At 34.8% G+C, this 12,140-nt stretch overlaps 2 protein-coding genes across 2 annotated transcripts; both read left to right on the top strand.

Annotated features, from left to right (window-relative positions):
• The first annotated feature begins 454 nt into the window (after window positions 1–454).
• Window positions 455–5,295, top strand: LOC144447228 (caveolin-3-like). The gene is made up of 2 exons (XM_078137526.1): window positions 455–544; window positions 4,957–5,295. The coding sequence occupies exons 1-2, from the start codon at window positions 455–457 to the stop codon at window positions 5,293–5,295; spliced, it is 429 nt and encodes a 142-aa protein (XP_077993652.1).
• Window positions 5,296–7,060: 1,765 nt separating this feature from the next.
• On the top strand, window positions 7,061–8,666 carry LOC144437496 (caveolin-1-like). The gene is made up of 2 exons (XM_078126472.1): window positions 7,061–7,123; window positions 8,334–8,666. Exons 1-2 carry the CDS (start codon window positions 7,061–7,063, stop codon window positions 8,664–8,666), a joined length of 396 nt encoding a protein of 131 aa, XP_077982598.1.
• The last annotated feature ends 3,474 nt before the right edge of the window (window positions 8,667–12,140 follow it).

Below are 12,140 nucleotides of genomic sequence, written 5' to 3'. Positions count from 1 at the left end.
CTAGTAACATGCCTGATATGTCCCGGATCTATCATGTGGTCTTTGATACATTTCTATTCCGGTTCAGATTTCCCATCGAGTACTTTGTTACCATGGCCACTAACTACAAAACCATGTAAAAGAATTAAAACATGTAGAAGGTTTTTAAGATCAATTCATATTACAATATTTTAGTACAATTTAATACGATAGATTGCACATGTTCTTGATAAAATTCATTAATATTTGTATCATTATAAATTATTACAATTTGTTAACAATATGTTGCTTTCATCTGACAAGGATGTGTTGCTAGGTTACCATTCCTGACTATTGCTACTCATACTTTGGGTGACGTTTTGGATATATAAAGTTGGTAATTTCATTTCTGTTGTCACTATTCCGTTGGTTCATTTGGGACACTATTCCAACTATAGACTTCTAACGTGTTACTTTTGAAACTTAGTCGAAGAAGATGTCTATCACAAGCGAAACAACAAAACCATCAGAATTGGGACTGGATATGGAAAATCGTGACCCAAAGCCACTGAATGACCATGTTCGGGTAAGATAACAATATTAATTTTATTTATCTTTTTTTTTTAATTTCTAATTTTCATTTTTTTGACAGGGATAGCAAATACAAGTGAAGGGAAATGATAAATAGGTATAGTAATGTTTGACAACCAACGCCCCTTGGCTTTTCATTAATATTTTTTATTATGTATCATTACTCTCCTTACTTTTCTTTCTATAAATTTCATTCATAGATTCTACGAAATTATTATGAATTAGTTTAGCTGAAGTATATACTTTATTTGTTTCCATGGAGATTCTTTACCTTAGAGTACGTTGTACATGATCACACAATATCTGGAAGACATAAAACGCGTATAAATCATAATAATACGACTATCTTCATGCCTATTTTTGAACACAGCCACAATACGCAGTATAGCAAGTTGAACATTTCCAGTGTTTTGATATCATTTTCATTTATATTTTATGAATAAAATATATTTCCCACAAAGAAAATAAAGTTCAATTAGCTAGCAGGAACGTAAACAATTAAATTTGAAATAAAGCTCAATATAAAATAAATCAGAGGTTTTCGTCAGCTCTATAGAACATCAGACTCAAATACGACTAATTTTAATCTAATTTAAAGTAACGTATAAAACAATTGTTAAAAAGTCTTTAAAAAATTACTTTTTTTACAGTAAATTCCAAGTCTGAACACGGTTAAAATAATGCTTAAATTAAATCATGCATTGGAAATTGGAAAGATAAAAGTTCTCATGAATCACAGTTTTAAACTTCAAGTGAAAGTTCATTTCACAATTTAGTTAGACAGACTTGTCAACATGTTATAAATATGCACATGTTATTTGGCTTTGCGATGTTCGGTTGGCTACATCATGTGAATGTACTAGCTAGGTTTGCCCATTGCAGTATACACGTCCCTAGATTTAACACTATAAGTTCATCGACTAACACTAAATATCCGTTAGTGAGACAATAACAGTACAGATATCTTGTCTGTGGTGGTATCGAATTGCTTGAGTGGTTGAACTGAATCAGTTCAGTGGACTAAAAACATTATTTTTTGCAACCTTTTTTTTTCATCAAATGACAAATACGTCATAAGTGTAGTCGCATGACTTTGTTGAGTTGAACACTAATGGCGCACTCACGCCATACCGGGCTACGGACAGCTTAAAATATGCCAGATTTGAATGATAATGGCTGCTTTATAAAGCAAATAAAGTTGATAAGCTTTCTTCTTAGTGTATTCTGTGCATTCGAAATGAATTTACACAGCACCAAATAAAAGTGCAAAGTCCTTTCATTTCAACTTTTTAACTAACGGGTTGAATCTTGAACAAAAACATCCACCGGGAATTATTCAACCATGCATAAATATATGGGACTACCCTGTGGGCTTACGGGTGACTATGTAACACTGTTGTTTGCTTTATAAACAACACCAGAGAAAATCTTAAAATGTTGTGGATTTACAAGGGAGAAATATAGGATCTTCGTAGGACATGACCACATAGAGGGCACAAAATTGAAATGTACATGGTATGGGTCTTGTTCATTTCAATGACTTTTACTGACCCAGTATGTTCATTTTGTAAATCCCTAACAGTAACTCAGAATATAACGATATTAGTACGTCGGAGTAGTTTTCCATTTTGAATGTTTTAAATATCAAACGCCATATGCAATAGATAGATATATTACAATCAACCAATGTGTAACGTATTCGCCATGTACATACATGTAAATCGTAGAGTTGGTCTTAGTGTCGCAACCAAGAACGTTGTGGCCGCCGTATACTACGGTGATGTGGCAAACAACCAAACTTGTCTCATCAGATTAGAAATAGACCTATTTCAACCAGTCAATGGTACACAGTCTCTGTTTTATCCTAATTCCACACAAAGGTGCATCACAACATAACTTAAGATTATATGTTTGCAAAACGAGACTTCTCAAGGTTCAAGTCACTTAGCTGTAATTTTCTTAGACTAACCAATCACGATAACATTGAATACGTCATCACGATTCAAATGACACGAAGTCTGCACGAAAAATCTTGAAACAATATTATGGTTTGTAGTACTACCCTCACAGCTATTAAATTTTACATGCTATTATGATTATCTCAGACAAGAATAACATTGTTGTAGAATAAGAACTTCCGTTGTCTCTCAACTGTACATCAGAATATATAATTATATGGTCGACATACCTGGACTTGTTATAGACTTACACACTTACAACAATATTTTGCACAGGCTTCCCAGGAATTTAACTGAAAACTTAAATAATTTCAAATTGGTTTATTTAGGCAGAATTGAGCAGATGTAATCGATCCCAAGTACAATTTCACTAATTGCTTTCAATGTTTGATGAATTCAAACTGAAAATAACAAATTGGATATTGATAAATTCAAACTTATCGCATGATCAGGACATAGCAACAACCTACATCATGGCGGACGTGAAAAAACAAAAGTGAACAATCTTTTCACTTTCTCATCGAGTATACTAAGCTTACCAAATCAATCATATGGTCACGAAACTTTAATCATTGAAGAAACAAAACCACTATTGAAACCTGGCATATCCGTTGTAAAAATGCTGACTGAGGTAGATTTCAGAGTGTGACATTATAATTGACCAGTTGAATGGTACAACGCAAATAGAAACCATAGCACCACAGATACAAAGAAAGAGTCTCATAGCGTTAAAGATCAAATAGAATCACTTGGTTACCTTGACTTGGTATGTGAATGAAAGCCACACCTGTTCATGACAACATTCTAATTCTCTAGGCATGTTGTGAGACGTCGTAGCGGTAACCATGCAGTCACGTAACATATGTACACAATCTGAAATGAAACGTTTACTTTCCTTTGTTGAATTATCTGGTGAAAAATCTAAACCATTCAATTGAAATCATTTACATAGTTTCCTAGTGTGTTGTTCTCTAAATAGAACGAGGTAGATAAACCAAAAGACTGGTTATACGGCTGGTACACAAATGCAAATATTCTGATATCAAAATAATAATATATAATAATAATAATGATAATAATGATGATGATAAATACTTTATTGATCCCACAAGGGGAAATTGGGACACTGCCAGCAGTACAACAATTCACAAAATACAAAAATAATACAATTATAACAGATACACAACAAGATACACATACATGTAATGTTAGATTTAAACAGCTACAATAATTTAAAACTCAGACCCACATGATCGCTGCACTGTGGCTCAACGGTGGTCATTAAAAATTCTTATTGCCTGTGGTAAAAAAGAATTCCTGAAGCGCTCAGTTGTAATCTTTGGTAAATTCAATCGTTTACTAAAAGTGCTTTTACATTCACAAAAAGCGGAATACAAAGGATGACGGTCATTCTATAGAATTGTTAATAGCTTTTTTAAAACTCTCTTATCGTATATCTCCTCGAATTTCTCTTGTCTTTTGCCTAAAACAGAACCCACTCTATTGATAATCTTTACGTTTACTAGAGGGTCTTAACATGTCAGAATGCCAAACACACCAGCGAATTAGAGCAAAAGAGGTACTGTAAAAAATGCTAAAAATACACGAAAAACGTCATATATATATATATATATATAACTCGGTGAGTATCAATCTGCTATAAGACAGTGCTCTATACCGCAGTGGCAGAGCGTAATAGTTTTGGTAGTACTGGAACTCTTTCTTGGGTGTAACTCGGAGTTTCACGCATATTGCGATCATCAGACACTCAGAGTGTCTGATGATCGCAATATGCGTGAAACTCCGAGTTACACCCAAGAAAGAGTTCCAGTACTACCAAAACTATATATATATATATATATATATATATATATATATATATATATATATATATATATATATATATATATATATATATATATATATATATATATATATATATATATATATATATATAACTTGGTGAGTATCAATCTGCTAAGACAGTGCTCTATACCGCAGTGGCAGAGCGTAATAGTTTTGAAAAACTATATATATATATATATATATATATATATATATATATATATATATATATATAGACACACAAGTGGTCGACGAGAAATTTAAAAAAAAAATACATGTATTGATATGATCATCGTGGTGATACGCTAGAAGTTTATAAAAGCTGATTTGGGGGAAAGGGAAAGCCTCTTAATATTAAGACGAGATCTGCATGTTTAACGGAGAGTTCTCGTTTGAAAGCTGTCATGTACCCTTTTTACAACCTCGTACATTGCCAGTACCATAAGGAAAGAAGCTAAGTGCAATATAAAGATAAACACCAAGTTACAAGGGTCGGACAAAACAAGTTTCAATGTTATCCATCACCACTTCTAAGAGGCAATGAGGAGGAATCTGTTGACATACCAATTTTTACTGTACTGTTTGTGTTTTGTTTTATCTATAGGTATTGTTTGAGGAGGTGATCGCAGAACCACCAGGTGCACACAGCGCTGACGGAGTATGGCGTTGTGTTTTCAAGATGTTCACCTGCTCCAAGAATCTGTGTTTCAAGATCATGACTTACATATGCGCTGTACCACTGGCGATCTGCTGGGGATGTGAGTTTGCCTGTATCAGTTTCACTCATATCTATACCATCACCCCGTGCGTCAAGGCCTACGTCATGAATATCGGAGCCTGTAAGATGATATATGGTGCCTCAGTACGTATGTGTTGTGATCCTTGCTATGAATCGTGTGGTCGGATGTTCTCTGACATCCGGGTTACTAGTCGTACGGAGTAGCAACCAGGGAGTGGCATGTATTGGTCCGTGTACGGTTCAGTGGACAACCAACTTAACACACATGAACTACTTTCTATGGACACTCTCTATTTCTAACTGTCTTACAAGTTGCACTAATTATTTACAATGTCCTTATTTCTCTGCAACTTTGTACTCTCTAATTGTATTCATTATGTAAACCAGATCGAGTCTTCAAGGAGAATAGAAAATCAGAATTGAAATCAACACATATGTAGATTATTGCATACTAGAATTGACGAGACAGTTAGTTACCCATGATTCTGCATTGTGCAACTTTGGGACTTGAAGCCGCTATTACACTCAATGTAAGAAAAGATGGATGTATCAGTTTTAAATTGAAATCACAGTCATCGATCGACACTTACATACAAATGTATGTATTATAACACCATTATTTGACATTATATTTATATACCTTTTCTTTTTTAATTTAAATAAATAGTAGGTTCTAGTCTGTTACGTAATATCCTATATTTACCTTAGCTAGTTAGTTTATCTATATATTATTACAATGTGTACATATGTACATCATGGTACATGGAATTGTCAATTTTCCTGTTCGATGTAATTTTCCTTGAATGTCAATAAAATGCTTCAACGTACACAGTTAAACTTGTTTTTTTATTTGTGGATAACAGTCAAACCAGCTATCAGTCGATAACTATTGATCTTTGTAATGTAGACCACGTTGTGTGACATTAACCGCCACTGTTGATCTTGGATCTGTGGTCATGAAATGCTTTTGTAGAAAACTAACCATCTACGGACTAGAATCATAGTTTGTACCAACAAGTAAAACTACAGTAAAGCCCCAGACTAAAACCAGCCTAGCTATAGCCTCTCACAATGATTTGACAATGCATGGTGACGGGATACATCCAAAGGTCAAATTTGAATGCCTATTGCCTGAAGATGTTAAATGTCGGGTGCCTTGGTCACATAACATTGGAAGACTAATGGGCGTTTCACATTTATACTGTTCTTTAATACTCTGGTGCAATTTCTTACGCGGGGTAACCGTAAAGACTGTTTTTATTTCATTGCCCGTAGTATGACAGTGTTGTTGTATACCTATTTATCGATGCCGTCTACACAAATCACACTGTATGATACGCAGGATAGTTTTTCAGGATTTAAGAAAAATAACTATTTAAAGAGTCCCTAACTCCAAAATCCGCTTCTAAAACATTACAAATATACACATTCATGTTTAGGATCATGAAAGGTCGCCAGTTATTCTTTAATATGGAATATGGAGAAGTTAGAGTTATAAAAATGCAGAGTAAGGAAAGAGACGAAGAAGAGAAGTGAGAGAGGAGGAAATTAATTCAATTTGTTGATAATTATAATCACTTCTACGCTCAGTACAATAATTACGTTACGATCAGTTCACTCAGCATATGTTGTAGTCTTTTTACGCTGGAAAAAGTCACGGAGAGGGTGAGTATTTCTACTTGAAAATGTTATGTAAGCATTTGTAGTTTCACTTAACCATTTGTAAACTGGTTATGCTATTGTCTGTGAAATTTGTAGAAAGCCAGCCTCTACCGTGCCGTCATGGCGACGACATAAACAGGCCACAACTTACGCATCTCATGGCAACTCACAGGGAAAGTAAATGGTAGCTATTATAAAAGGGAACACAAACTGAAAAAGTAGTTAGAAGCTCTGCAGTAGTTCTACCAGACGTAACAGACGTTTACCAGTAGTATACCCGTACCTCAAGCAAAGCGAAGCAACAACCATGGACCCCGAAAGCTTGGATATGGAGAACCGTGACCCCAACAACCTGAACTCTCATGTTAAGGTGTGTAGACAAGCTGTATTTTGCAATATTTTCACTTTTTTTTAAATGTCGCATACATTGGTAGTTAGATTTTAGCGACTGTTTCCGCTCAGCAGATTTGATAATTTTTGGATTGTTGTAGAGGGGATGGGAGGTTGCGGTGGGGTGTCATGATTTCCCCTACCAGGCAATTTGAATCTATCATCTAATATACTTCAATGCGCACGTAGCTGAACTTCTCTATCTAGTACACATCATACCTTAATTCCATATTATCAATCACATTGGTTAGCAGTGACAAGAAAAAAATGATTGTGTTCATACGCCTAAAGATATGGAGACGCTAATAAGCTATAAAGTTGATATCGTCATTAAATTCACTAAATGCCATGGATGAAAAATTATGGTTTTAAAAACTTTCTCCTTTCAAATTCAATTTGTTGATTACTGTGTACAATCGTTGCCATAGTAACAAGTTGTTGAACGGGAAAAACAACTTTAGAACCACATATTAAATATTTTAGATCGTGTATAAAGGATTTCTTTGAATAGCCGTAGAATCAATGGATTTCTGAACGAAAAGGCATACAAAACTCTGAAAAACGGAGAAGAAAACAAAGTGCGTATTGAACATAATGCGTCGTGCTATATTTGGTTCAGTTTATGCACGGTTAACGTTGAACCACAGACTTTCTTCCTTGTATGTGGTTGAAAACCATTGAACCATTGAATCTCCCCTCGGCCCGTAAGACTAAGAGTCCATAAACAGGCCATAGCAACGTACCGATGTTGTTATGACTTATAGAAACATTTGTAGAAAAGTTCAATTATTTGTATAAGCCCCACTTTAACAACAGTCCAACACATATCCAAGTCAAATATTGGCTTACATCCAAGTTCAATCGTATTGGCTTTTTGTAGAGTGAATTAAAGACAATAGGTCACATTTCGCTAACGTTGAGGGCGAACAATACACTGTGAATACTCAGTATTCTAAGTCCCGATCACTAACTGCAATATCCAAGTCCATGCATTCAGTAAACCATATTTTTTTTGAAGAAAATACGATTCGATATCAAACTTTTGAATTATTGTTTTACGATGTCGCGGTTCAATTTTGTCACAACTTGCTTTTGTACACTTAGCTTTTAATCATTTCTGATCAATGTTCAAGTTTCAAGTATATGAACCTACTAAATTTATCCATTTTTTCCAATTTTCCTCCAATCAGGCACTTTGGGATGATCTTATTGGCGAGCCAGAGGGATCACACAGTTCGGACGGAGTTTTTCAATGTTCATACAAAGTGTTCTATAAAAGCAAGGCTTGTTGTTACAAATGTCTCACACTCTTCTGTGCAGTCCCAGCCAGTCTTTACTGGGGATGTTGCTTCGCCATGGCTAGCTTCGATATGATCTGGTGCGGAACACCAAGCATCAAGGCTTGTCTGATGCAGCTCGGTGCCTTCAAATTGTGTTACGGAGCTTGCATCAGAACCATCTGCGATCCAATGTTCGAGGCGTGTGGTAGATGCCTTTCTGACATCAGAGTGACAAAGAGCTAGGGATAACCAATACTCTACATCATGGTACCGAGTTAGGCCGAATATTTCACTTGAACTCGAGCTCATCCAGTGAATATCAGACTTTAACTCGAAATCGTCTCTGTTACCTACCTTTCCTTCTTATATGATAAAACAATGTCTCATAGTCTTTGTAAATAGTCATTCTGTATACAGATTATATCTTGTCTAGGCCCATTTGTGTGTCTCAAAAAAGAAAAGAATTTATTACCACAATCACAGCTGGTCATTAATTTGTACATGTACATGATTGATAACTATTTATACAATTTTGTAATAAACAGTATCTTCCTATATGATTTGTCTTCACCGTCTCTTTACAGTCTGCGTGTATAATTATTCGAATCAATGTGTGTGTGTGTGTGTGTGTGTGTGTGTGAGTGTGTGTACATGTATGTATGTATGTATGTATGTATGTATGTATGTATGTATGTATGTATGTATGTATGTATGTATGTATGTATGTATGTATGTATGTATGTATGTATGTATGTATGTGTGTGTGTATGTGTGTATGTATGTATGTATGTATGTATGTATGTATGTATGTATGTATGTATGTATGTATGTATGTATGTAAGTATGTATGTATGTGTGTGTATGTGTGTATGTATGTATGTATGTATGTATGTATGTATGTATGTATGTATGTATGTATGTATGCGTGTGTGTGTGTATGTATGTATGTATGTATGTATGTATGTATGTATGTATGTATGTATGTATGTATGTGTGTGTATGTGTGTATGTATGTATGTATGTATGTATGTATGTGTGTATGTATGTATGTATGTAAGTATGTATGTATGTGTGTGTGTATGTATGTATGTATGTATGTATGTATGTATGTATGTATGTATGTATGTATGTGTATGTATGTATGCGTGGGTGGGTGGGTGGGTGGATGGATGGATAGATGGATGTATGTTTTTGTTGTGTATATCTACTGTAACAGTACACATTTTTCAAATTCAGGCACTTAATCAATGATAGAAAAAACTATATATCGTCACTTTTGATAAAAATACATAACTGATTATATGACGTAATTGTTTTGAGTAAATACATTACGTGATTGAACACGTTCCATCATATTTACCTATTGTATTATCAATTATACTATCAGTAATGGTATCAGTTTAAATGAGTACAAACAACGTAAGTATCTGTTTATGTGAAAATAATAACCTCAAAAATATTATGAATAATCAAGTTCATTAAAGAATTGATGTGCCTTTATTCCTTCTGATGTCATTTGTTTGCGTCATAATGACAAATACTGGAGTCAGGTAATATGCGAGACAATCTACTTGAACTAAGTTGTATTTCATGATCTTTTTGAACAATGTTGAGCTGACCTAAGTTGCATATCAAAGTTGTACATTACATCGATATCATTAATATAAAAGATACACTGCGTTTCGTTAATCCGTTGGTAGCATAAGTACACACATCGTAGGTGTTATCAGTGGGATTCAGAAATCTATAATCAATTATTGTACTTACAAAGGTGAAGTTGGCGTGCAGAAAGACAGTTCCGAGATGTTCTTGCTTACAGGTGACGGTTCACTAGATACCATAGTATCTCTTGCAAGGACTCTACACCCTTGGTCATATAGCGTCCAAACGTTAAATATTGTTTAATTAGTGATCACATCAAACAGTAACAACACATACATCGTCTTCCTATTATACTATCAAGGTATCAAAGTTGACTGATTGGCTAATTTGATACAATTCGATTATGCAAATAAATGCGAACAGAGATAATATGCTGAGGACGCAGCGTGTTGAAATCTACATCATTCGTGTTTACAAGGCTGTCCTGATAGGTTGGACAAGATTTTTTCCCGAAGCGTGTTTGTGAAAAAAGGGCGATGGCAGACAAACGATCTAGTGACAGTGGTAGTGAATACAGAGATGAAGACATCCATATTACGACCGAAAGTTCAAAGGCGGAATTGACGGTCACTGTCAAGGTGCCTGATGAAGTTGAACTTGATATGTTCGATCGCGACCCAACGAGAATGAATGACAATATGAGGGTAAGTATTTAGTCTTTTATAAGAAATGTATTACTTTTGAAAATCTGCATCACTTTATATGATTGTTATGACAACAAGGACGGCTCCCATTTTTTAAAGAAAATCATCCACCCCAAAGTTTGCAATTTGGTCTTGAGCGAAAGGGCGTTGGCTCTAAACTTTGTACAATGCAGCATACCGTTGTAATTATCTATGGATATTTTTTTCCATTTTTCAGGTTTCTTGAAACCAAATTACCACTGTGGAAGTGAACAAATTAAATAATGCCAATTTCAACTTGTATATTGCGCCCCTTAAATAATTTGATACATGAGGCCATGTAGAACAAAACCAGGAGTCACCAAAATCAATCGTGTGGTTTCTGAAGATCAAACAAATGCAAATTGTGAGCTCTGGACATCATAATCAACCGCTGCCATTTACTGGCACATTGGAATCCATTTTCTGTAAATGCTTATCACCAATGTTAAGTCTGTTTCCTCATACTTTATTGAATGTTTAAAACCAAATTACATCGAATTAGTTATGTTACGCTAAATTCATTACCTATTTCTAATGAACAAGTTGATCGTGCAAATATTAATGTATCTATGAAACAAATATATTATTAATAGCATCACGTCACGGTGTACACCATAAGGTAACGTCACAACAGCTGAAACAACAACAACTTTCTAAACTTAAAAAAGAAACAATAATGTCAACTAAACGACGGTCTTGTCGAAAGCTTACTAGTGAATATTCTGTTCTGTTCTGGGTTTTTTTCTGTTAGTGAGCTAATAACAGGTGTTGTACGTATGCAAAGGATCAATCTGATTGGATTATTCGTTTCTATGATAACGGTTGTCAGCTGCATCAGATACAGGTGTATACACCCATACTCGTCAAATGTATCCAAAGTTTTATCCGTTGATAATCAGTGTGATTCAATTGGCCTTGTCAACGAGATAAGTTTTACGTTCGATAACAGTCACGGCGGTCAAAGTTACTTCGTTGTTATTCACAATCCCACATCTCCGATGGGCACGTTACATGGGTACCGCCATGAGGTTGTGCCAGAAAAGACTGAACAAACCCTCGTTGTGTTGTATCACGATATCCACGTCAAATACAAATGAGAATAGTCTTATGATACTGATGAGTTTAGTTCACTATTGTTGCTTGGTCAACAGATCTAGACAAACAGTCCGTATTTAATTTACAACATTCTCACTATACGTGTCTTATATTGTCGCCAGCTCAAATTGCTTATAATCTATATTGACCCTAGCTAACTTATCTAAGCGCTATCATTCCGGTTAATTATAACCTAAATAGTTATTGTAATTATAAAAACACATAATCATAAAAATGACATAAATTGACTAAACACTATGCTTATGGTGGTTTAGACTGTGTAAGATACGTCGCG

The sequence above is a fragment of the Glandiceps talaboti genome, chromosome 1, assembly GCF_964340395.1.
Source record: "Glandiceps talaboti chromosome 1, keGlaTala1.1, whole genome shotgun sequence".
Lineage (NCBI taxonomy): Eukaryota > Metazoa > Hemichordata > Enteropneusta > Spengelidae > Glandiceps > Glandiceps talaboti.
This window is presented reverse-complemented; position numbering and strand designations above follow the sequence as displayed.